Source organism: Taudactylus pleione, unplaced genomic scaffold (assembly GCF_031769625.1).
Source record: "Taudactylus pleione unplaced genomic scaffold, aTauple2 ptg000016l, whole genome shotgun sequence".
NCBI classification, from domain to species: Eukaryota; Metazoa; Chordata; class Amphibia; order Anura; family Myobatrachidae; genus Taudactylus; species Taudactylus pleione.
Genome location: NW_028284418.1, coordinates 36,917,501 through 36,940,706, shown reverse-complemented (window position 1 = coordinate 36,940,706; position 23,206 = coordinate 36,917,501). Strand labels below are relative to the sequence as shown.

The window sequence follows — 23,206 nt, the reverse complement described above, 5'->3', positions numbered from 1 at the left end:
GGTCTGAATCAGGCCCTAAGTCGGAACAGGGTGTAGGTGGTGAAATGTCATTTACAGGTCGCCGCAGCTTGTCCCTTCACTTTCCGCTCTGTAGTACCTGCTGGCAGGGAACACACTTTGCGGGCACATACAGTACCACCACTCCTAAAGGTAGGTACACACCTGATAGATATATCTGCAGATCAGTCGATCTGAACATATATCTGCAGAATGTGCAGAACATACGTTCTGCTACAGTCTGCACAATCTGTCGTGACTGACGTCACAACTGGGCGAGAATTTACATGCTCCTGTCCAGTTGAGCTGTCAATCACAGCTGGTCTGTGCAGCAAGTGTACAGACTGTCGGCTGATCACCCGTACACACAGCACGATGGCCTAATATATCTGCAGAAGTCGTTCAAACATATTGCTGGTACACACTGGCCGACGCACAAACGATATATTGGCCGTTCAATTGAAGGGTCGATATGTCGGCCAGTGTGTACCTAGCATAATGAACATTTTGATCTTGGGAAATGCTTTGGAGAATTATTTCATAGATTTTACATTTTTATTTTGAAGTTGCAGTCAGCACATTTTTACCGACTCCACAGCCGTGCCTCTAACAATGCAGCGGCTTGGATTCTCAGGCATGAAATAAAAGTAGCCGTCTACAACTCAGTTTTATGAGGACTATTGAAAAAGTGATTTCAAGTTATAATAATATGTTTGTCCGTTAACAGATTCATAGTTGGGAGGCAAATTTGATTTTATAGCATAGATCAGTGAGTGAAGGTTCTTACTTTGAAAATTGCTGCAGCTTGACAGGATTTTTCCAGTCACATTTCCTTTAAGTTTAGTGGCCTTTAAACAAAACTCCCCAATTCTATACCATCATGACATTTCTGAAGAGTAATATGTGATAACTGAACCATATAACTGTAGGTGCATGACCTCACTACAAAAGTTTATATAAAAGTCTACAAAGCCTTGATTAAGAAGTGATCAACAGGAACAACATGCTCTATGGGGCAGATTCAATTAGCCACAGGATTTACCCCGCGGCTAATTGCCGCGCTGGACCTATTCAATTAGCGGAGATTCCTTGTGCGGGAGTCTCCGAGACCCCATGCGCGAGTCCCCGCTGTCGGACTTTTAGTTCGCACCTCAGGAAGGTCCGAGGTAAAATCCGTGTCCAAACGACCAAATCGACCTCGCATGCGAGGAAAAAACACATGGATTCCGCAGTTTACGCGGAATCAGTGTGTTTCCGCACGCGAGTCCCGACTTTACGGCGCGGGAAAAAGGCTATTTAATTGAATAGCTTTTCCCCGCGCTGCGGGAATTTAGGCAGGTAATTAGTCGCAGGGTAAATCCCGCGGCTAATTGAATCTGCCCCTATGTGCGCTTTCATTGACTCCTGGGTGTATCTTTATAAATAGTTACTTTATTTACACTGAGGTGCAATATACAAGTCTGGCTTCTGTTCTCTCCACTCCACTGAAATGCTCTCCTTGCTGCTAAATCCATGGGCCATGACTCTCTGCTCATTCTCCTCAACCTCTCTGCTGTTTTGTCACTGTGGACCACCCCTTCTCCTGCAAATCCTTGACTCCCTTGGTCTAAGTAACACTGCCCTTTCCTGGCTGTCCTTCTACCTCTCTGGACATTCCTTTTCTGTCTCCTCTCATGAGTCATGTTCTCCCCCACTTCCACTTAAAGTAGGTGTTCACCTGTTCTAGGACCTCTCCTATTCTCCCTCTATACCTCCTCTCTAGGTGAACTCATCAGATCTTTTGACCTCCAATAACATTTCTATGCTGATGATGCGCAGATCTACCTTTCCTCCCCTGACCTTTCCCCCTCTCTCCTAACTCATATACTCCAACTGTCTCTCTGCTATATCTTCCTGGATGTCCCAGCGCTTTCCTAAACTAAGACTGAGCTGTTGATTTTTCCACCCTCCCACATAAGCTCACTTCCCACAATTTCTTTATCAATTGACGCACAATTGACGGCACAACTATCTCCTCTAACCGCAAAGTTCACCATCTTGGAGCTATCCTGGACTCCTCCCTCTCCTTCAACCACACTCAGCACCTCTCACAGTCCTGCCGTTTCCATCTCAAAAATATTTCCAAGATCAGACCCTTTCTCACCTAGGATGCTACTAAAACTATCATCCACTCACTCAACATCTGCAGATTATACTACTGTAACCTCCTCCTATCTGGCCTCCCTGACTCCCACCTTTCTCCACTAAAAAGCTGTCCTCCATGCTGCTGCTTGGCTCATATACCTCTCCAAATGTCTGCCTCACCTCTCCTACAAGCCCTCCACTGGCTCCCCTTCGGAACCCAATTAAAGGTTCTTACATTCACTTACAAAGCCCTCACCCGTTCCTCTGCCATTTACATTTCTGAACTTATCTCCCTTCACACTCCAGTCCGTCCTCTTCGCTCAACAAATGCACGCTGCCTCTCCTGCCAACTGATTACTTTGTCCCACTCCCGCATCGAAGATGTTACCCGTGCTGCTCCCTACCTCTGGGACTCTCTCCCTCTCCCCTTCAGACTCTCCACCTCTATAGAAAATCTTCAAATAGGCTCTCAAGACCCACTACTTCATCAAAGCCTTCCAGCTCTCATCCTAACCCGCTGCTACATGCTCCTTCCTCCCTGTCTACCCCATCTGTGTCACACCTGTTTGTCTGCCCCTTCCCATTTGAATGTAAGCTCTCACGAGCAGGGCCCTCAACCCTCTTGTGCTTCTTCTTACTTATACTTTCATCTACTCCTCACTCCCCACTAGGGCACCTAATACTTTGTTGCTTACGCCCTATTGCTTATTTGTGTGTTATGATCCCTAATGCTGCAATGTATATAAATCTGGTCTTTGTCCTGCATTGTACTGTAAGTCACTGATTTCTTGTTCACTTATGTGCTGTGTAAGGCGCTGCGGAAGACTTGTGGCACCATATAAATAAAGGATAATAATAATACTATAGAAATGTGCATAATGTATTATTGCTCAAACCAGCTCCTACAGTAGGGCTGCCATGAAAAGATGAAGGATAACAGTCAGTGGCCTCCTCCATGTCAATTCTGTCACACTAGATCCCAGCTGCATCTATATTCAGCTCTGACGGAAAGCTCTGCATGGAATTTGCTGTGCTGATGAATTATTGTCTGCTGCCTAATGTGCAGAATCCGGTTACATGTATACTATTTACAACACTCCTTCATGTATGTATTTGTGAAACAGACTGCATGACTAGAATTACTCTACGCAAGCTCTAGGACTTATATGTTGTTGGAAACACAGTAAAATGCTGAGCTGTTACTACAGCACTGCTTAGTGTTTGTAACTGTAAGGGGACACTTTCAAACTTTGATCCAGTCACAGAATCTCATTACAGAGCCATCTCTAGATACACTACTTTCTTAAAAAATCCTTTCATAAGTACAAACTGCCATGGGGACAGAAAATGATTAGTTTATAACACAGGTTCTCAAACTCGGTCCTCAGAACCCCAAACAGTGCATGTTTTCGAGATCTCTTCACAGAATCACAAGTGAAATAATTAGCTCCACGTGTGGATCTTTTAAAATGTGTAAGAGTAATGAATACACCTGTGCCCCTGCTAAGTGACCTGGAAAATGTGAACTGTGTGGGGTCCTGAGGACTGAGTTTGAGAACCAGAGGTCTAGAACAACCACATTAAAAAACAAAAAAGGATCTAAAACATCACACCAAGTGAATACCTCACTTTACTTGGGCATTGACTTTAAACAGGAATGTTCCTCAAAGATGTGATCAAGGTATATGGGAATCTCTCTTATTTAGTCATATCAGGGAAGATGTAATCAACTTTCATTGAAATATGTCCCTAGGGGAGCAATGCAGCCCTTTGGAATGCTGCACTCTCCTAGCTGGAAAGGCATGATGTACTGGACACAACCACAGTTATGTGACACTATAATTAGGGGGACCCAATGACCAAAGTAACATTGGTCTACTGTATTCTAGAAACTAGCTTCATGCAGTAGTTTGTTAGAGGCTACAATTCCTGTATAGTTAAATCTCATTCCTCTGTTTGCTATATTAAACCAAACCTTCTTATCCAGCTCTTCCTTATTATATCCCAGCAACTTTAAGAACTTTTCCCGTGCATCCTGTTCAAAGTTAACCTGAAATGACAAAAAAAAGTCAGTGAGAATACCATATAGAATAAAATATTGAAAATCAAGGGGAAAAAAAAGATCTCTCAAGGAATGGTGTCTTGGTTCACTTATACAGCAGCAAATTTATGTTACAAGAAACTGTATACTGTAGCTACAATAAGAGACAAGTATATTTGCTGTTCCATGCCACTTATGCTAGTTGTGAACGTTCAAGCACTATTTTTTGCAAACTGATGGTTTTCTAGACATGTTCAAATGTGGTTTTGTGCTGGTCTTCTGGCATTTACGGGATTTTGTTGCTATCAAGTTATGTATGATCAAGCATCCATATTATTCTACAAGGTTTGAGTGTGCATCCTTGCTGGACTTTTCTATATATTATATTACATTATACAGATGGATCCTCATACATCTAGCCTCCTTGCATGTTAAACAGCCCTTCTAGTGCATAGCGTCTTTTGTGTGACTTTTTACCTTCAAATGCATCTTATTCGCACAGCGATGTGAATAGATAGCACAAGCAGATTCTGCTGATTAAAATGATATGCAGTATGCCTATGTTCTGTAAGAGAGTGCGGGTGTATCTGCATGCGTCATGCTATGTTACAGTGTCAGCGACTGTAACACTAACGTAGTGTTTAGCATGCAGGTACACACAGAACATAGGCATGCTGCATATCATTTTAAACAGCAGAAGCGGCTTGTGCTATCTGTTTGCATCACTGTGTGAATAAGATGCATTTGAAGGTAAAAAGTTGCACGAAAAGACGCTTGGCGCTACCAAGTCACACGGAGCTCCCGCGTTGTGTGTGGCGCGACTTGTAGCGCAAGGAGGATAGATTTATGTGGACACATCTGTATTGTATTATATATGAAGAGTAGGACCGGAACCAGTGGAAAACCCGTAGGCACAAAGAGCAAGGAAGTAAAAGCTTTGCCGGTTCTGGTCCGCTATGAATGTGGGGAACCTGTCATTTGCGGTCACAGAGTCCTATACTACAGGATCCCATGGACAGTTCACTGACTAGGGTGGGAAAGAGCTTCCCAAGATAGTGTACAATGAGTCCACCTACTATGCCCGTACTTTCAATTGCATGTTTAAGTAAAAAATAAATAACAGGACTCCTACCTGCCCCCAAATGTGTGCTCCCTGACCGGAGCAGGGCTTAAAACCCCAGTGTCAGCAAAAAAAAAAAAAAAAAGGCTTTGTTTTCAGTTATTCTTTAATCAAAAATTAACATGTAGGGGCTCAACCTGCCACAAAAGAGGCCCATTGCGCAAGAACAACAAGATTGTAATCATTAGATTTGGGGGCTATTTGGTACTTTATAGCTGTGATAATCCATAGAGATACTTACCATCAGGAATTCTAAATTTTAGAATGTTTTTGAAAGATTTATCACATGCATAGGCGTGCTTGGGCAACAAGTTATATCACTGTTTTATGTTAAAGAAATCGCTGGATAAAATACAGAGGCTCTGCATGAAAACACCAGAGTGATGTAACCAGAAACCAGATCATCAGTCTAAATAAGAATATTAAATGGAACATAACGTAAGTACAGGTAACAATTGATCCAAATGCTGGGATATGTGTAGTATAATGGTAAACCATATTATGTAGCCATTACAAGAGGATAGCAATGTAGTTTCTATCTACAAGTCCTAGAGGAAAGTCTAGCAACTCTAATTATGGTATAGCTGTTTTGCAGGGGTTACCTACAGACAAAAGTGCTTTAGAATTATATTCTATGTTATTATCTTTACTATACCAGCCTTGTTGTAAATCTGTAAATGGTACAATATGTCTAAAAATTGTATTATCGCATTTAAGATATCACTTCACATCAGCTATTAAGTGATTTGCCAGCAGATTTTAAAGAGCGATAAAGAGCCCAAACTGCATTTGTAAATATCACAAAAGTATGTATATTAAAACACTGCAACAGACCTAACTCCATAGCTGTGATTGAAACAAGTAAAAAGTACCTTGAGGAAGTTCCAAATATTCTTATCAAAGGCATGTGAAGAGTTCTGTACTTTATTCTGGCAGTAACCCAGGAGATTGCCAGACAGCAGAGCTGCTTGTAGCTCACCAGATCGCGTTAGGAACTCCTTTTCTGTGGTCACCTGGCTGATGTAGACCTGGCGGGGTGCAGGTTCCTGCGTTGGCTGCACAGTTGCTTTGGGACAGTCAAATGAGACCAATTTTCCCCCAAACTGACGTAGAGAAAACATAGATTAACAGATCATACGATCATGTGGTGATTTCCATCTACAAATATTTATACTAAGCAGCAACTTAAAAATCAAGAAATAATGAAACTCGTGATGGAGTTACAGTTCTCAGTAACAAGCTTATCACTAGAGAAACAAAATGAAAATAATGCCATTGTAATTTTTCCCAAACAGACAAACATTATAAAATAAGGTATTATAAGGTGAGAGTTGCTGTTAATCTAAAAGTCAAATGGGGTACGCAATCTAACACTGGGGGGCCCAAGCACAAGCCACAGAAGAGGGGGCTCTAGATTAATACAAAATAAATATAAAATTTTCCTAATTAATCTCCACCTCTAGCCATAGGAACTAGTAGTACTTTAGCAATAAATAATAGGACTGAACTTAAAAAAAGAAAAACAAACAGGGAAAAAATCCCGACTGTTTAATCAGAGGCGTAGAAGAGGACTAATGACCAAGGTTTGGGAGGTGCCCCAATAAACTGGGGAAATAGGATTGCTAATTCTCCTTCAGCGAATTTGGACTCCACAACTTAAGTATACACAGACATTTTTAAAAACCCAAAAGAAGCCTGTTTTTCTGCAAAGCTTCTTAAGTCATCCCATTCTGCTTGAAACAAGGAAGATAATTACTTATCATAAGGATCATGAGCAGCGTACCCTCACAACCATACTGGAAGGCAGCTAATGTATCCAGAAAGGTAAAGTCCCAGGTTTCCAGAGTGCAGAAATTATTTTCTTTGAGTAAGGATTCCCCAGATTCTCAATCTGTCACACAAAGTGCTTCAGACTGGGCCCCTTCACTCCAGGTCTCCCAGTCTGTTCAAATCCAGTTCAGGACCACTACTGCAGGAGTACATTTGGCTAGCTATTGATTAGGACAGTGGTTCCCAAACTTTTTTGAACCATATCAGCATTGTTTTCACGGCACCCCTAAGCCAAAAGTTTGAAATTGAGAGATTCAGAAACAAAGTAGTAAAAAAGTAAAGTGAAGTAAATTGTGCTTCCCTTAGGTTCAGTTATATGGTGGTGGACAGGTTTATGCTTCTGTTTGTCCACATATTTACATTACATTGACCATAAATAATTTGATATGATGCTGGACCACCAACCCGAGGCACCACTGCAAGTGTCCGGAGGCACCCCAGGGTGCCACGGCGCACAGTTTGGGAACCACTGGATTAGGACAATTGTGTCACTGAGTTCTCTATCTTATTCTGGCTGAGGGTTATGGGCTAAAAGCATGCAATCGCCCAGGTCCATCTGCTTGGGAGATTACATGGATGGTACGAGGCCCAATCCTGAAAAACTGGTATATGACTAGTCTGCAGGGACACACAAGACAGGACTGCGTGCTAGACTGGACAGCACAGATGGAAGCTTAAAATGACATGGTCTAACAATATGATTTGTCAGGGGATCCATGTTTGAAAAAGTACCCCAAGCTCATGTACCCTTTTGTCTATATGTAGGGAATTTCATGTCATGCATAATACAAAAAGACTGCTTTCTATTCCTAGCCTTCTAATCTGTGACATCATGAAATTATATGCAATGGGGGCAGCACCGATCGCCACCCTAATTTGGCCTAATCAGACCAGGATGGAAGGTCTAAGACTAGAGCCAGCGCTATGGAAAAGCCATGCTAGCAGTTAGAGAGCACAATCCCCCCAGAATTCCTCCACTCTCCTTCTCTAGCTCCCTCCATTTTTTGACAACCATTGTTTCCTGTTAATTTCAATGTTGCCTGCAATGTTAAGAAACATCAAAATACAATGGCGCTCTGTTGGAGCACACATTACTTCATATAACTCTATACAGTAAGGAACCTTTGAGACACCAAAAAAAACACTTGAAATGCTCTGTTAAAAGGGACAAGAGGAGGGCTGGATAAACATCTGATAAGCTTTCTATACAAATTCTTAATGCTGCCAGATGCTAGGTTTCCAGCCATTAGAAACACCCGATGCCCGATTGCTTACTGTCCCGCTAGCTTACTTCAATCTGCAGATGAAGGACTACTAGCAGTACTTTGAATCTACCTTAGTCCACATACACTATTGCCGCAGTCCTTCTCAGTGTGCTGAGTCCCGTACATCTTTCTCGCTAATGTGCGTCTGTCGCAACACGATGCAACAAAACAGTTTCATAAGACTGCACTGATTAATTTGATATGCGGCACTTGTATATTCATACTCAGTCGCACAGTTTTCCAAATGTCGAATATCAAATTAATCAATGCAGTCTTGTGACACAGTATTGTCCCATTGCGTTGCAACTAAAGCGCACATTTTAGCGAAAATTACGCTACACTGCTCAGCGCAGCACACTCGCGCTGCATGAAGTATTTAGGCTAAGTACATGAGGACACATACAGATGTGCCCAGCTAGTTTGTTGCTCCATACAGCCATGTAGCGCGCCATGCATCTCGCGCCACACAGTACGCCTTGAGTCGCGCCACACAGAATGTTTCGTAACGGAACGTAGCGTAACACTGGAAAAAAGTCATATCGTGTAATACAATTTTGTCCACCAGGTGTCACTTATCCTAAACTACACAGGGAATGCATCAGATTTCCAATGCATTTTCTGTATCACCGCCCGATGATTGACTGACAGAAGCTGTGATTCAGTACACTATAGTACAGCATTTTGGTCATGGAATCAGGGCTGTAGAAGAATGTGTAATAAAGTATTGTGCGAGTCCTGTACTTTAAAAAAAAATATATATCATTTTGTCTCAAGGGCTCAGACAGGGGTCACAGGCACGCACAGCTTTCACTGAGACGTGATAAATGTGTTTACATGTACTGTACTAATATGGCGTGATTCAGTAGCGTGAGCGTCTTTTATGTGACATTTTACCTTCAAATGTGTCTTAATCACACAGCGATGCGAATTGATAGCACAAGCAGCTTCTGCTGATTAAATTGATATGCAGCATGCCTATCTTCTGTGAGTGAGTGCGGGTGTTTCTGCACGCGAAACGCTACGTTATAGTGTCAGCGACTGTTACACTGCCCGCTATTGACATTGTACACATTGCCTGCTTTAATTCGCACACTTCACATCACACACACGACAGGTGCAGCTCTCAACTTGGCTGGTGTGTGGGCTAGTGGTTAAGGTGTGCACCTTGCACCTTGACCCTTAATTATACAGAAGAAAATAAAAAGTTTGTCTAAAGTGCGGCGTACAATATCCAATTATCATCAAATTCAAATTCTTTATTAAATATGCATTCAAAATGTCCCAATTGGGGAACAATGTTCAGCGAAATAAAGTTTAAAATTACAGAAAAAGTAATGTGTATAAAGTAAGAATTGTGTAATAAAAATCAAAATTAACCCTCGTTATCATATATTTTTCTTTCTTTAACAAAAATTTCCTTAAACAAATAACAAAACATGAAGATATGGCTTACTGCAAATGACACTCCAACAGGTCTTCGAATCCAGCGAGGAGGCTTTTTTAAAGGTGGTATAACAGTGGTCTGTGCAGCCTGCTGTGGCACTTGGAGAGGAGGTAGAGGTTGCCCTGTTCCAAAGGGATCTAAATTGTTAAAAGAAGATGATATCTGAAAAAAGCAAAAACACAGGTTTAAGACTATATAAGATTTAAAGAAAAAAACTATACTATGGATTACTTTTATTTAAAACAAACAAATTTCACATTATATTATTGCATATTTAGCAATGATCAGATTTGTCTGCGTCATAGAGATTGAGATGTTCATAGTAGTAGTTACAATAAAAGGAGGGGGCCTGGGCCTTGCCCTCAAAGGTCATACTCACCAGGGACAACCTTTACATAACACAATGTGTCTACCGCTCATGATTCCAAAGTCCATCAACCCTTTGCAGTTCTTTTTTTTTTTTAATAAAGTAATTTTTATTAAACCTGCAGAGTTGTACAATTTTTACAGCAATTACCATAAACTGGAGTAAAACAATATATCCACAACCCATACAGACAAATCAAAATAACATTCCATTGCAGAATGCAACATTTTGTTAATAGTATTTCAGAGTATTAATAATACAAAACCAACCTGAATTAATTTACATCAACATCTGAATGAGCTGATGAAACATCATTCATACAATTCCAAATTTATATATTTTATTATATATACACACACATATACTGTATATAGAACCCCTAGCAAAACAACAAAACAAATATAAAATCCAACAAAAAATAAAAATGGACTTGCATTGTCCATCAAATTTCAAATATACCATATCAAAAGTGCATTACGTGGAATGAACGGTAGTTGCATAGGTAGATTCCAACCATCTGGACCATATTCATTTGAATTTAGTAGTAGCGTTGCGTGTGAGATACACATAGCGTCGTGTTCCACTGTGACATTCACCAGTGCAATCCAAGCAGAAAAATCAGGACCAGATGAGGCCAACCATGAAGGGGCCAGACAGACTTTAACCAACGCACATAAATTTACAGTATATTGGGTGTCATAGCCATTAAGCTCATCTCCCTCCCTAGCACCTATAGTGCAAAATTATGGTGTAAGCGGCATAATAGGAATTCCAGTTTTGGAAATTGCAGTTTTCACCTGAGTCCAGAATTACTGAACCACAGAAGATTCTCAAAGAAGATGCCACAAAGACACTAGTGGACCACCACCATGTCCTGGTGAAAAACTAGAAATGAGGAATGACAAGAGAGAGCCCCCAAATCTGACACTCTTCTGGCAGAAGCTATAGCCAAAAGAAAAACAACAGTCTTTCATGTAAGCCATTTGAGATCCACTGAGTCCAGGGGTTCAAATGGAGGGCCCTGAAGGGCCCTAAGGACAACAGCCAAATCCCAAGGTGTCACAGGAGGGACAAAGGGAGGCTGAATGCAAAGGAAATCCTGTAGGAAACTGCAGATATCTGGAAGAGGAGCAATCCTTCAATGGAACCAAACTGAAAGGGCAGAAACATGCACCATCAGTGAGGCAAGGCGGAGACCAAGATCCAAACCCACCTGCAGGAAAGCCAAAACTCTGGCTAGCCGAAAATACCTGGGGATCGCAACCTTTGGAACGACACCATTGAAAGTAGGTATGCAACACCCTGTGGAAAATCCTGGCAGAGGTTGGTTTACATGCTCTGAGCATGGTATTAACCACAGAACCGGAAAAACCCTTAGACCTTAGGAGGGATGTCTCAAGAGCTACGCCGTCAAAGATAGACAAAACAGGTCCGGGTTAAGGCAAGGACCCTGAGACAACAGATCCGGACGTTCAGGCAACAGAGTGTTGACGGAGAGACTCTGAAGATCTGAGTACCAGCGACATCTGGGCCATGCTGGAGCCCCCAGCAGGACATTGCCTCCTTGTTTGAACTTCCGAATTACTCGAGGAAGGAGGGAGATTGGAGGAAACAGGTACACAAACCGGAAGGTCCACTTGACTGACAGAGCATCTACCACTTGCCCACTAGGAGCTGAAACACCTCTTGGTGAAGAGACCATTCCCCTGGATGCACGTCGTGACGGCTGAGGAAGTCCACTTCCCAATTGAGAACTCCCAGTTTGAACACTGCCGATATGGTTGGGACATGGCCTTCCGCCCATGTCAGAACGCATGACACCTCTGTCATTGCTGCCCGACTTCGAGTTCCTCCTTGATGGTTGACGTAAGCCACAGTCGTGGTGTTGTCTAACGGAACTTGCACGGGTTTTCCGTGAAGTATGAGTCTGGCCTGTTGCAGGGCCCTGAAGACCACCCGAAGTTCCAATATGGTGATTGGCAGGGCAGCCTCCTCTGCTGTCCACCGTCCCTGAAACGAGTGTGGACCAGTCACTGCGCCCCAACCCCGGAGACTGGCGTCCGTCGTCAGGAGGACCCAGTCCGGAATCCAAAAGGGGCGCCCCTTGGTGAGGTGACCCGTCTGCAGCCACCAAGCAAGAGACAGATGCACCTCCGGAGAGAATACCATAGTTTGTGCCTTTATCCGATGGGGGTAATCCGTCCCACCTGGAGAGGATCAATTTCTACAGAGGCAGAGAATGAACCTGGGCATATTCCACCATGACGAAAGTCGATATCATGGATCCCAGTAACTGCTTTGCTGAGTGGATGGACACACGGCGACTGTGGAGGCATCTGCGTACTCGCATCTGCAAATTGGAGATCTTTTCCGAAGTCAGAAAGATCCGCTGCTGTTGCGAGTCCAGCAGAGCTCCCAAATGGAGCATCCTTTGAGATGGAGTCAGGGAAGACTTCTTCCAATTGATCAACCACCCGTGTGCCTGAAGCACAGATATTGTCAGCTGTAGATGGTTTTGAAGTACCTCTGGAGACCCTGCCAACAGTAAAAGGTCATCCAGGTAGGGTAACAGGCGGACCCCCTGTAGCTGCAGATGGGTTGCCATTACCGCCATAATTTTTGTAAACACCCCACGTGAAGTAGAGAGGCCAAACGGTAGAGCCCGAAACTGGAAATGATGTTACAGAACAGCAAACCTGAGAAAACGCTGGTGAGCCGAAGTATTTGGAACATGCAGGTATGCATCCTGAATATCCAGTGACACCATAAAATCCCCAAGTTCCATAGCCAGTATAATTGAGTGTAAGGTTTCCATCCTGAAATGAGGTACCCTAAGGAATTTGTTCAGGGACTTGAGATTTATAGGCCGAAGGGATCCATTCGGTTTCTGAACCAGAAAGAGATGAGAATAATAACCCGTTCCCCTCTGGGGCAACTGGACATGTACTAGGAGTCCTGCTTGAAGCAAGGATTGTACGGCCTTCTGGATTTGTAAGGCCTTGTCTTGGTCTCAGTGAAGGCCTGTGCAGAAAAACTGATGGGGAGGTCTTCTACGGAAGGAGAGGGCATACCCGTGAGAGACCACTTCTCTTACAGGTGTCTGTGGTGGTCCGACATCAGCCTCCCACTCTGGGATCAACCAAGGGGAGGCCCGTTCCCTCAGGCTGAGGCCTTGTCATCAGGCTTGGCAGCCGGACGTCTCACACTCCAAGCTTGCTTCTTGGGCTGGGCAGTCTTCTTGTGGGCTGACGGCCTAGGAAAGGACTGACCTTTAGGCTTACCTTGGGGTGATAGGTCCGGGACCAGAAGGCAGACTCGCAGACTGCTGCCAATGTATCCACAATCTTATCCAAGTCAGGGCCAAACAAAACTTTACCATTATAAGGCAAATACTCTAAACCTTTCTTAGAGTCCGCATCCGCTCTCCAAGAAAGCGGCCACAGGGAGCGGCGAGCTGAAATCGCCGCAGCCGAAAGTCAAAAGGCAAACATCCAAAGCAGCCTCGTTAATATATGTAGCTGAATCTCGGAGGTTGCCCACTAGATTCACTTGCTCACTGGTAGCATCCAAAGAAAGGGAGCCTTCAGGAGAGTTCTCCCAGAACATAGCCCTGGCTACCCAGGAGATAGCCATAGCCGGCCTGAAAGCTGCCCCTGAAAGAGAATATATGGATTTCGAACAAACTTCCACCTTCTTATCTGTAGTATCCTTTAAGGACGACATGGATGGCATAGGTAGAGTCACACTTTTAACCAAACGCATCATGTGAGAAACCACCACTGGGAAGTTTCCCATTTGGTAAAATAGTCCTCAGCAAAAGGATATGCATAAGCCAGGTGTTTTTGGGGCTGGCAACGCTTTTGGACTTTGGAGCTGGAGGTTTGTCCTCCTCTATGACCAAAGCCGAACATACGGCCCGTATCAGACCCGGAATAATAGGAGTTATGATATGACATACCTTTTGTTAACTCCTTTTCTTTGAGGTCCATGGGGTCCACAGCCATCACATTAGGGTTTATGGATTCATCCAGGCACCAAACAGTTTATCCAAGCTCTCATCTCCCAGGATGCACTAGGTCCTCCCCCATATACCCCGCCCCTGGTCACAGGGCGTCAGTTTGTCACAAAGCCCACCACGATAAGGCAAAAAAAGAGGTAAGAAGGAAGGACATATGTTCTCTAGACATTCTCACAACGAGGGAAACACTTAAGAGATACAACAAAACTACCCATTAACACTAGGTGCGTTAGGGTGGGTGTCCTGTGGACCCCATGGACCTTGAAGAAAAGGAGTTAACAAAAGGTATGACGCGCCCCAGCGGGCTGCCCATGAAGGACCCACAGACCGCGTAGTGTGTGCCCTGATCGAGTCTGGCACCCTACGATCCACCTGAGTATATGCCTGTGATATGGTCATACGAAGCAATCTTGGTAACGTCTGCTTATTGGCTGGCCATCCCCGCTTATGGCAGCCATAAAGAACAAAAAGAGAATCAGACTTCCTCAACTTGCTGGTGCGCTCCACGTAAATAAGTAAAGCATGCACAACATCCAGGGAAGCCTCACCTAAGGACAGTCCTGACACATGAAAAGCTGGGAACACAATTTCTTTGTTTATATGAAATCGTGATACCACCTTAGGGAGATATCCTGCTCGGGTCCGCAGCACGGCTCTATCCTGGTGGAAAACTAGAAAAGGAGAGCTAACTGACAAGGCTGCCAGGTCGGACACCCTACGAGCAGAAGCAATGGACAAAAGAAAAATTGTTTTTGCTGTTAACCATTTGAGATCTACCTACTTCAATGGCTCAAAGGGGGAAGCCTGTAAAGCTTTAAGAACTAAAGACAGGTCCCATGGTGCTACCGGAGGAACAAATGGAGGCTGCACCCTCAAAACCCCCTGAAAAAAGGTTTTTACATCAGGCAACGAAGCAACCCTACGCTGGAACCAAACTCCAAGCGCAGAAGCCTGCACTATTAGGGAGACCCCGCTCTAACCCTGACTGGAAAAAACGAGTACTCGGGAGATCCTAAACACACTAGGATCATATTTTCTCAGTTTACACCACTGAAAAAAAGCACGCCAAACCCTATAGTAAACCTGGGCCGAAGAAGGCTTTCATGCCCTCATCATGGTCTTTATAACTGGCTCTGACAATCCTTTGGCTCTTAACACGGAGGCCTCAAGAGCCATGCCATCAAAGCTAACGGAGGGAGATCCGGATACCAGCAGGGACCCTGTAGCAGCAGATCTCGCCTGAGAGGAAGTGGCCAAGGCGTGTCCACTGAGAGGTTTTGTAGATCGGTGAACCAATGGCGCCTGGGCCAAGCAGTGGCTATCAATATCACCATGGTGTCTTCTTGTTTGATTTTTCTGACCACCCTGGGAAGAAGAGCTAGAGGCGGAAAAAGATATGCCAGTCCGAACTTCCACCTTACTGACAATGCATCCGTGAAGTCTGCCCATGGGTCACTGGTCCTGGACCCGTACCTGGGGACCTTGTGGTTGCTATTTGAGGCCATAAGGTCTATCTCTGGAAGACCCCATCTGTCCACCAAGACCTGGAATACCTGAGGGTGAAGAGCCCACTCCCCCGCGTCTATGTCCTACCGACTTAGAAAGTCTGCCTCCACATTTTGTACCCCTGGTACAAAAACTGCCATTATCGCAGGAAGATGACGTTCTGCCCATACTAGGATCCATGACACTTCTGCCATGGCTCCCTGACTTCGGGTGCCTCCCTGCCGATTTAGGTAAGCTACCGTGGTAACATTGTCGGACTGTACTTGCACCGGCCTGCCGTGCACAAGATCCTGGGCTTGTACCAATACCCTGAAAACTGCCCTCAGTTCCAGTACATTTATGGGTAGTCAAATTTCTGCCCTTGTCCATCTTCCCTGGAAGACATGCGGGCCTAACACTGCTCCCCAACCCCGAAGACTGGCATCGGTGGAGAGGAGAGTCCAATCAGATATCCAAAACGGCCGACCCTGGTTGAGGTGGTCCATCCGTAGCCACCAGGACAGGGACAACCTGACCTCTGGGGAGAGGTAGATCTCCTGAGATTTTATCGACCGATAATCCCTGTTCCAGCGTGAGAGAACCCACCGTTGCAACGGCCGGGAGTGGAACTGTGCGTATTGCACCATGCTGAAGGTGGATACCATTGACCCCATGCACTGATACTTGCCTGTTGTGTAAAAGATTGCGTATGCGCCCCTGTAGGACCGCAATCCTCTCTTCCGGTAAATACAATCTCTGCTTTACAGAGTCCAGTCGTGCTCCTAAATGCACCAACTGTTGTGCTGTTTGCACTTAGGAGCACGACTGGACTCTGTAACAATCCAACCGTGCCTCTGCAAACAAGAGATTGTCCAACCGTGCCTCTGCAAACAAGAGATTGTCATCTCGAGATGCCTCATCAACTCCTGCGGAGACTGCCCTAGCAGAAGGAGATCGTCTAAGTAGGGCAAAACTCTGATGCCCTGGCGCCTGAGGGCTACCATTATCACCGCCATGACTTTGGTAAAAACCCGGGGGGCAGTGGACAGGCCGAACAGTAATGCCTGAAACGGAAAATGGTACTGCCCTACTGCAAACCGCAAAAACTGTTGATGGGATACCACAATGGTCACATGTAAATAAGAGTCTTGAATATCGAGGGATACCATGAAGTCCCCCGGTTCCAAGGCTAATACTATTGACTTCAGGGCCTCCATATGAAACCTTGGTACCCCTACGAACGTATTGAGGTCCCTTAAATTTAGAATTGGTCGGAAAGACCCATTTGGCTTCCGAACCAGAAACAGGTTGGAATAAAACCCTTTTTGAACCTGTTCCTGTGGCACTCGGACAATCACCCCCGTCTTCAACAGGGAGCGAATAGCTTGCTGTATAGCCAATGCTTTCACTGACCCCACAGGCAGGGGTACGGAAAAAACCTTTGGGGCGGACTTCTCCAAAACATTATTGCATAACCCTGGGAAACTATTTCCCGAACCCAGGCATCTGTTATTGTGAGACGCCAGACGTTCGAAAACCGAAGAAGAAAGCCTCCTACCCTGGGATCCTCCAGGGGGAGGCCCATCCCATCAGGCCACGGGTTTATCCTGTGGCTTGGAACCCGGGCGTTTGGTTTGCCAGGGCTTTTTAGGTGATGGCTTTCTACCAACACCTGCTCTACCAAAAGGCTGCCCTCTGACCTTCCCCTGAGGCGAAAGGTACGCAAGGAAGAAGACCTTTGTCTAGACCCTGATGCTGAGGGTAACCCTGCAGCCTTAGAGGCTGCCACCGAGGCTACAATTTTGTCCAATTCCGAACCGAAAAGGACTCCACTTGTGAAGGGTAGAGCCTCCAAGGCCCTCTTGGATCCTGAATCAGCCTTCCAATCTCTTAACCATAATGCTCTACGAGCGACCACAGAGGCTGCTGAAGCTCTGGCAGACAATATTCCTGCATCTAGAGCTGCCTCTCCAAGGTAAGAAGAAGCCTCCTTCACATAGGAAACTATATCCTGCTGTTCTTTGGACAACTCAGGTAAGGACTCAGCCAAAGCCTTCATCCATTCTTCTATGGCTCTAGCCACCCAGGCTGTAGCCATTGCCGGCCGGGAAGCTGCCCCTGAGATTGAAAAAATCGTCTTAAGGCAACCCTCCAGCCTCCTATTAGTAGGATGTTTAAGGGAACAGGCTGAAGTTACTGGTAAAGCGGAAGACTTCATTAAATGTACCACATGCGTATCCACTGATGGTGGAACCTCCCATTTAGAACACTGCTGAGAAGAAAACGAATATAAAAGCCGAAATCTTTTTAGCCACATGGAACCTCTTGTCTGGAGCTTTCCAAGCTTCGCCCAAAAGTTCCGATAAATGCTCTGACCCAGGAAACTCCGCTTTGACCACCCTCTGGCGTTTAAACACCGAAGCCTTCTTATGTATAGGCTCTGCCTCCTCGATATTCAAAACCGCTTTGACCGCCCTAATTAAGAATGGGACATCAGCCACTGGGAAAAGATCCCCCTCTTCTGTGGAGAGAGATCCCTGAAAGGATACTTCATCCTCCTCAGAAGACAAATCAGAATCTGTGTCCTGATTTGCCTGCGCAGCCAAACGCCTTCTAGCTTTTGGCTGTACAGGTTTGGCCAACTGAGGCGGCGGCTGAAAAGTCAAAGACGACGAAGGGCCTGCTTGCCCATGCGCATACATATCCATCCAAGATGGCAGCATAGGAGGCACAAATACAGCTAGCTGCAATTGCTGCTGAACTTTCATCCCCGGAGCAGCTGGAACTACCAATTTTTAGGCCACCTGGACCATTATCTGGGAAAAAGCAGCCCAAGGGGGTTCCTGACCCGATGGCGGCAAATTTGATTGCTGTGGAGACTCTCTAACCCCACCCCACACCCCGGCTGCAGGGAAAGAAACAGTAATGAAATGTAAGCAGTACATACACACAGTTTCACAGGTCACAAACAATGCATATATACTTAGCAGAGTCTATGCAATTTGTTTAGGCTCCCATGCACTATAATTACCAAAGCCTAGTAGCATATTATGGAGCTTCTGTATAAATGATCCCAGAGGAGTATACAGGGAGACTGACCCAATGTTTCCTGAGCAACAGCCATAGAGAGCACTGAGTGTGGTCTGTAGCTGACTCAAATAGGAAGCTGGGTGGAGCAACCCAAAGGCGGGACCTCAGGAGGGCCTTAGTTCGGGTTGGGGGAGGGGCCGCCGGGGAAGCGTACCTCCCCTATGCTGCATGGACCACCCGGCAACCGACATGGCCGCCGCCGCTATACTTCCCCCCAGCTGCCAGACTTTACATCCCGGTGGTCCTGTGAAAGCAGACCCAGCTAGACTGGCTGCCCACACAGCAGTCCCCCGGCCAGTCTCTATGCTGGAGGACGGACCGCTCGTGACCGTGGAGTCAGCAGCCGCCCACGGTCCTACTCACCTGCATCCCCGTCCCAGAGTCTAAGCCCCTGCCGAAAGCACTAGCCGAGACTAGCATTGCGGGGCCGGCGGGGGTAGATGAAGCAGGGACCCGTGCATCTATTGACGCGTGGTTCCCCAGGGAACACGTGCCACCTACTTTAAAGTAAATAATAATAAAAAAAAAAAAACTTGGTCTTCGGGACTGCTCCAGCAGTCCCACTGTTAGTGTGGTGCCTTCTCGCACCAAACAGAACAACTGACGCCCTGTGACCAGGGGCGGGGTATATGGGGGAGGACCTAGTGCATCCTGGGAGCTGAGAGCTTGGATTAACTGTTTGGTGCCTGGATGAATCCATAAACCCCAATGCGATGGCTGTGGACCCCATGGACCCCGAAGAAGAAATACATCTTTGACTTAGGCTCCATCTCTCGTGTAGAGGGCTCAGAGTCAGATTCATCTGGACTCTCCCCATCATCAGACGTCATGTCATCGTCAACATACTGTATTCTGTAGACTGAGATGACGGCAATGGTCTTTTAGCCGGTCTAATTTGGGGTGCATCCCCCTGCAGCATATCCGTCAGGTGCTGTACCGTAGTAGAAAATGTATTGACCCATGGAGGATCACAAACAACCTGTATGGGTGCAGCCGGCTGAAATAGGTTCTGAGTGGGAACCCCAGCGGGGGAGACACAGGGGGCACTGCCAAAAGTCCCGCAATGGCCGTTAATGCTTGAGCAAAGCACGCCCAAGGGGCGCTCCTGTGAGGTGGCTGAGACAGTAGAGAGGCCTGGAGGAGCATAACATCTCCCACATAAACCCTCAAGTACAATGTCTCCCTCACCCAACCCTGCAGCACATTTCTTGCATGACAGCAGGTCACATCATCCTCACCATCAGACATACAATGCCTTGCAAAAGTATTCACCCCCTTGTCTTTTTACCTTTTTTGTTACATTACAACCTGGAATTTATTTTTATTTTTAATCTTAATTGTATGTGATGGATCTGCACAAAATAGTCTAATTTGGTGAAGTGAAAAAAATATATATAAAAAAGAATGTTTATAAATAAAATTCTGAAAATTGGCATGTGCATATGTAATCACCCCCTTTGCTATGAAGCCCCTCAAAAGTTCTGGTGCAACCAATTACCTTCAGAAGTCACATAATTAGTGAAATGAAGTCCACCTGTGTGAAATCTAAGTGTCACATGATCTGTCAATATAAACACACCTTTTCTGCAAGGCCCCAGAGGCTGCAATACCACTAAGCAAGAGGCATCACACCATGAAAACCAAGGAGCTCTCCAAACAAGTCAGAGACAAAGTTGTTGAGAAGTACAATTCTGGGTTGGGTTATAAAAAATATCCAAATCTATGATGATCCCGCGGGGCACCGTCAAATCCATCATCATCAAATGGAAAGAACATGGTACCACAACAAACCTGCCAAGAGAGGGCCGCCCACCAAAACTCAGACCGGGCAAGGAGGGCATTAATCAGAGAGGCAGCAAAGACACCAAAGGTAACCCTGAAGGAGCTGCAGAGTTCCACAGCAGAGACTGGTGTATATGTGCATGTGACCACAATAAGCTGTACACGCCATAGAGCTGGGCTTTATGGAAGAGTGGCCAGAAAAAAAACATTACTTAGTGATAAAAATAGGAAGACATGATTTGAGTTTGCCAAAAGGCATGTGGGCGACTCCCCAAATGTATGGAGGAAGGTGGTCTGATCAGATGAGACTAAAATTGAACTTTTCGTCCACCAAGGAAAACCCAACACATCCCATCACCCCAAGAACACCATCCCCACAGTGAAACATGGTGGTGGCAGCATCATGCTGTGGGGATGTTTTCAGCAGCAGGGACTGGGAAACTGATTCGATTCGAGGGAAAGATGGATGGTGCTAAATACTGGGATATTCTTGAACAAAACCTGTTTCAGTCTGCCTGTGATTTGAGACTGGGACGGAGGTTCACCTTCCAGCAGGACAATGACCTGAAGCATACTGCTAAAGCAACACTCGAGTGGTTTAAGGGGAAACATTTAAATGTGTTGGAATGGCCTAGTCAAAGCCCAGATCTCAATCCAATTGAGAATCTGTGGTCAGACTTGAATATTGCTGTTCACAAGGTGAAACCATCCAACATGAAGGAGCTGGAGCAGTTTTGCCTTGAGGAATGGGCAAAAATCCCATGGGCAAGATGTGGCAAGCTCATAGAGACTTATCCAAAGCGACTTGCAGCTGTAATTGCCGCAAAAGGTGGCTCGACAAAGTACTGACTTTAGGGGGGTGAATAGTTATGCACGCTTGTTATGTTGTCCTAAATGTTTGATTTACAATATTAAAAAAAACACAACTTCACAGTTGTAGGCATGTTCTGTGAATGAAATGATGCACACCTTTAAACAATCCATTTTAATTCCAGGTTGTGAGGCAACAAAACACGAAAAATGCAAAGGGGGGTGAATACTTTGCAAGGCACTGTAATGCAGAGGATAGCATGCACACTGTATGTGACCCACCACACAGATAGAATGAACTGAGGTTTAATACACACCCTGCTAACACTTGTACTGTAAGGGCTCAGTGAGAAAAAGCACAGGTAAAGTAATATGGCTGACAAAAAGAAAAAGAATACAGACAGACAGCGCTAGCATAAAGTCACATACAATGCAGAAAAACACCTGCACAAATGGCACTACAATTCAACTATACAGACTCTGTGCCTCATTCAGACCAGCTCGTGGTCGCCAGTTTGCGCATAAGTCGCATGCGCGTGCGCAAATTAGTACGAGCAATCGGATTTTGCTTGCTCGCCCTGAAAAGACTGCCCAGGGGAATGAATGACAGATAGCACAGTTTGTGGTAACAGGGGAAGGTGCTTGTGAACGGGGGAGTGGTGCTGCGAACGCAGGCGTGTCTAACCGTCAGAACGGAGTTTAATGGGTGTGCATAATTAGCAAAGTAGCATCATTGAACACGTCACTTGGTTGTTTTTCACCCTGAACTGCTCGCAGTACTTGGAGGGAGGTTAAGGTCTACCTCAAGCGCTGCGAGCAGCTCCGATGGCTCTCGATGTTACCGATTAATCCTTCAAATACCGCAGATGACATGTGTTGCGAGTGGCAAGGGGGCGTCTTTATACACTAGTGAGCGCTTATTGCCGGGGCTCACTAAGACAGAGGGCGTCCTTACGAGACGCAGTTCGTGCACTTAATTTAAGTATCCGGACCCTTTTTGCCAGTGAGTGGCCGCAACTTGCAAGTGGGTCTGAATCAGGCCCTCATAGTGTGTTAGGCTATGGTGCTAAATACGCTGAGGTATGTAGGGGGACCCGGGCTCCGCTTCGTGCCAGAGTCCTCAGAGGGGGAGTATCCGGAGGAGTAAAGCTGCCCCAGCCCAGCCAGACAGCAGTGGAAAGGCGTGCTGAGGAGAGGAGCTGGCTGTTAAACAGGGAAGGCTGCCTCCCCTGGCCAACAATTAACCCCCCCGGGGCGCTGGGAGCCTGTGTCCCTGGTGATCTAAGTGGCAGCGCAGGCAAATGAATGCCTGGCTCCACCTGCCGTCATCCCCGGTTGGTCCCCAACACCCAGAGGAATAGGATTGCTCCCAGCTGCTTATCTGCTCCCCGTGACATCCGGCCTCAGTCCAGGTGACTCGCGGGGTCCCTGCTAGCTCAGACCCCGGAGTTCCCGCTGAGATCCCTGGATCAGTACCGGCGTGTCGGCGCCGTCGGAGTGACGGAGCGGCAGCGCGGACGTCCTGTGGACAGTCCGCGCTTTCCACTCAATAGAATGAAGAAACCTCTAAAACAGTCCCACCGCGTGGGACTCTGGCCAGGCACCCAAAGAAACTGAGGTGCCTCTGGCCCAGGGGCGGGATATAGGGGGAGACCCAGTGCATCCTGGGAGAAAAATTTAACTGCGTGGTGCCCCAGATGACTCCATCATCACCTATACCCCAAGGTCTCCCTCTGGAGCCTATGGACCTTGAGGTAGAAAAAAATAAGTAGTAGGCAGGCAATACTCTGCCTTCAATTGTTGAAACGATTTCAAAACACCATTAGAATATAA

General features: G+C 45.8%; 1 protein-coding gene across 5 annotated transcripts in view; it reads right to left on the bottom strand.

Moving 5' to 3' along the window:
- SEC31B (SEC31 homolog B, COPII component) overlaps window positions 1-23,206 on the bottom strand; it is a 187,181-nt gene that overhangs the window by 82,076 nt on the left and 81,899 nt on the right. For all 5 annotated transcript variants that reach the window (XM_088475642.1, XM_088475644.1, XM_088475645.1 and 2 more), the window contains exons 10-12: window positions 9,831-9,983; window positions 6,155-6,385; window positions 4,097-4,171 (exon numbers count right to left, since the gene is read on the bottom strand). In XM_088475642.1, the coding sequence (XP_088331768.1) occupies window positions 4,097-4,171; window positions 6,155-6,385; window positions 9,831-9,983 (459 nt within the window). The remainder of the gene's footprint in view (window positions 1-4,096; window positions 4,172-6,154; window positions 6,386-9,830; window positions 9,984-23,206) is intronic.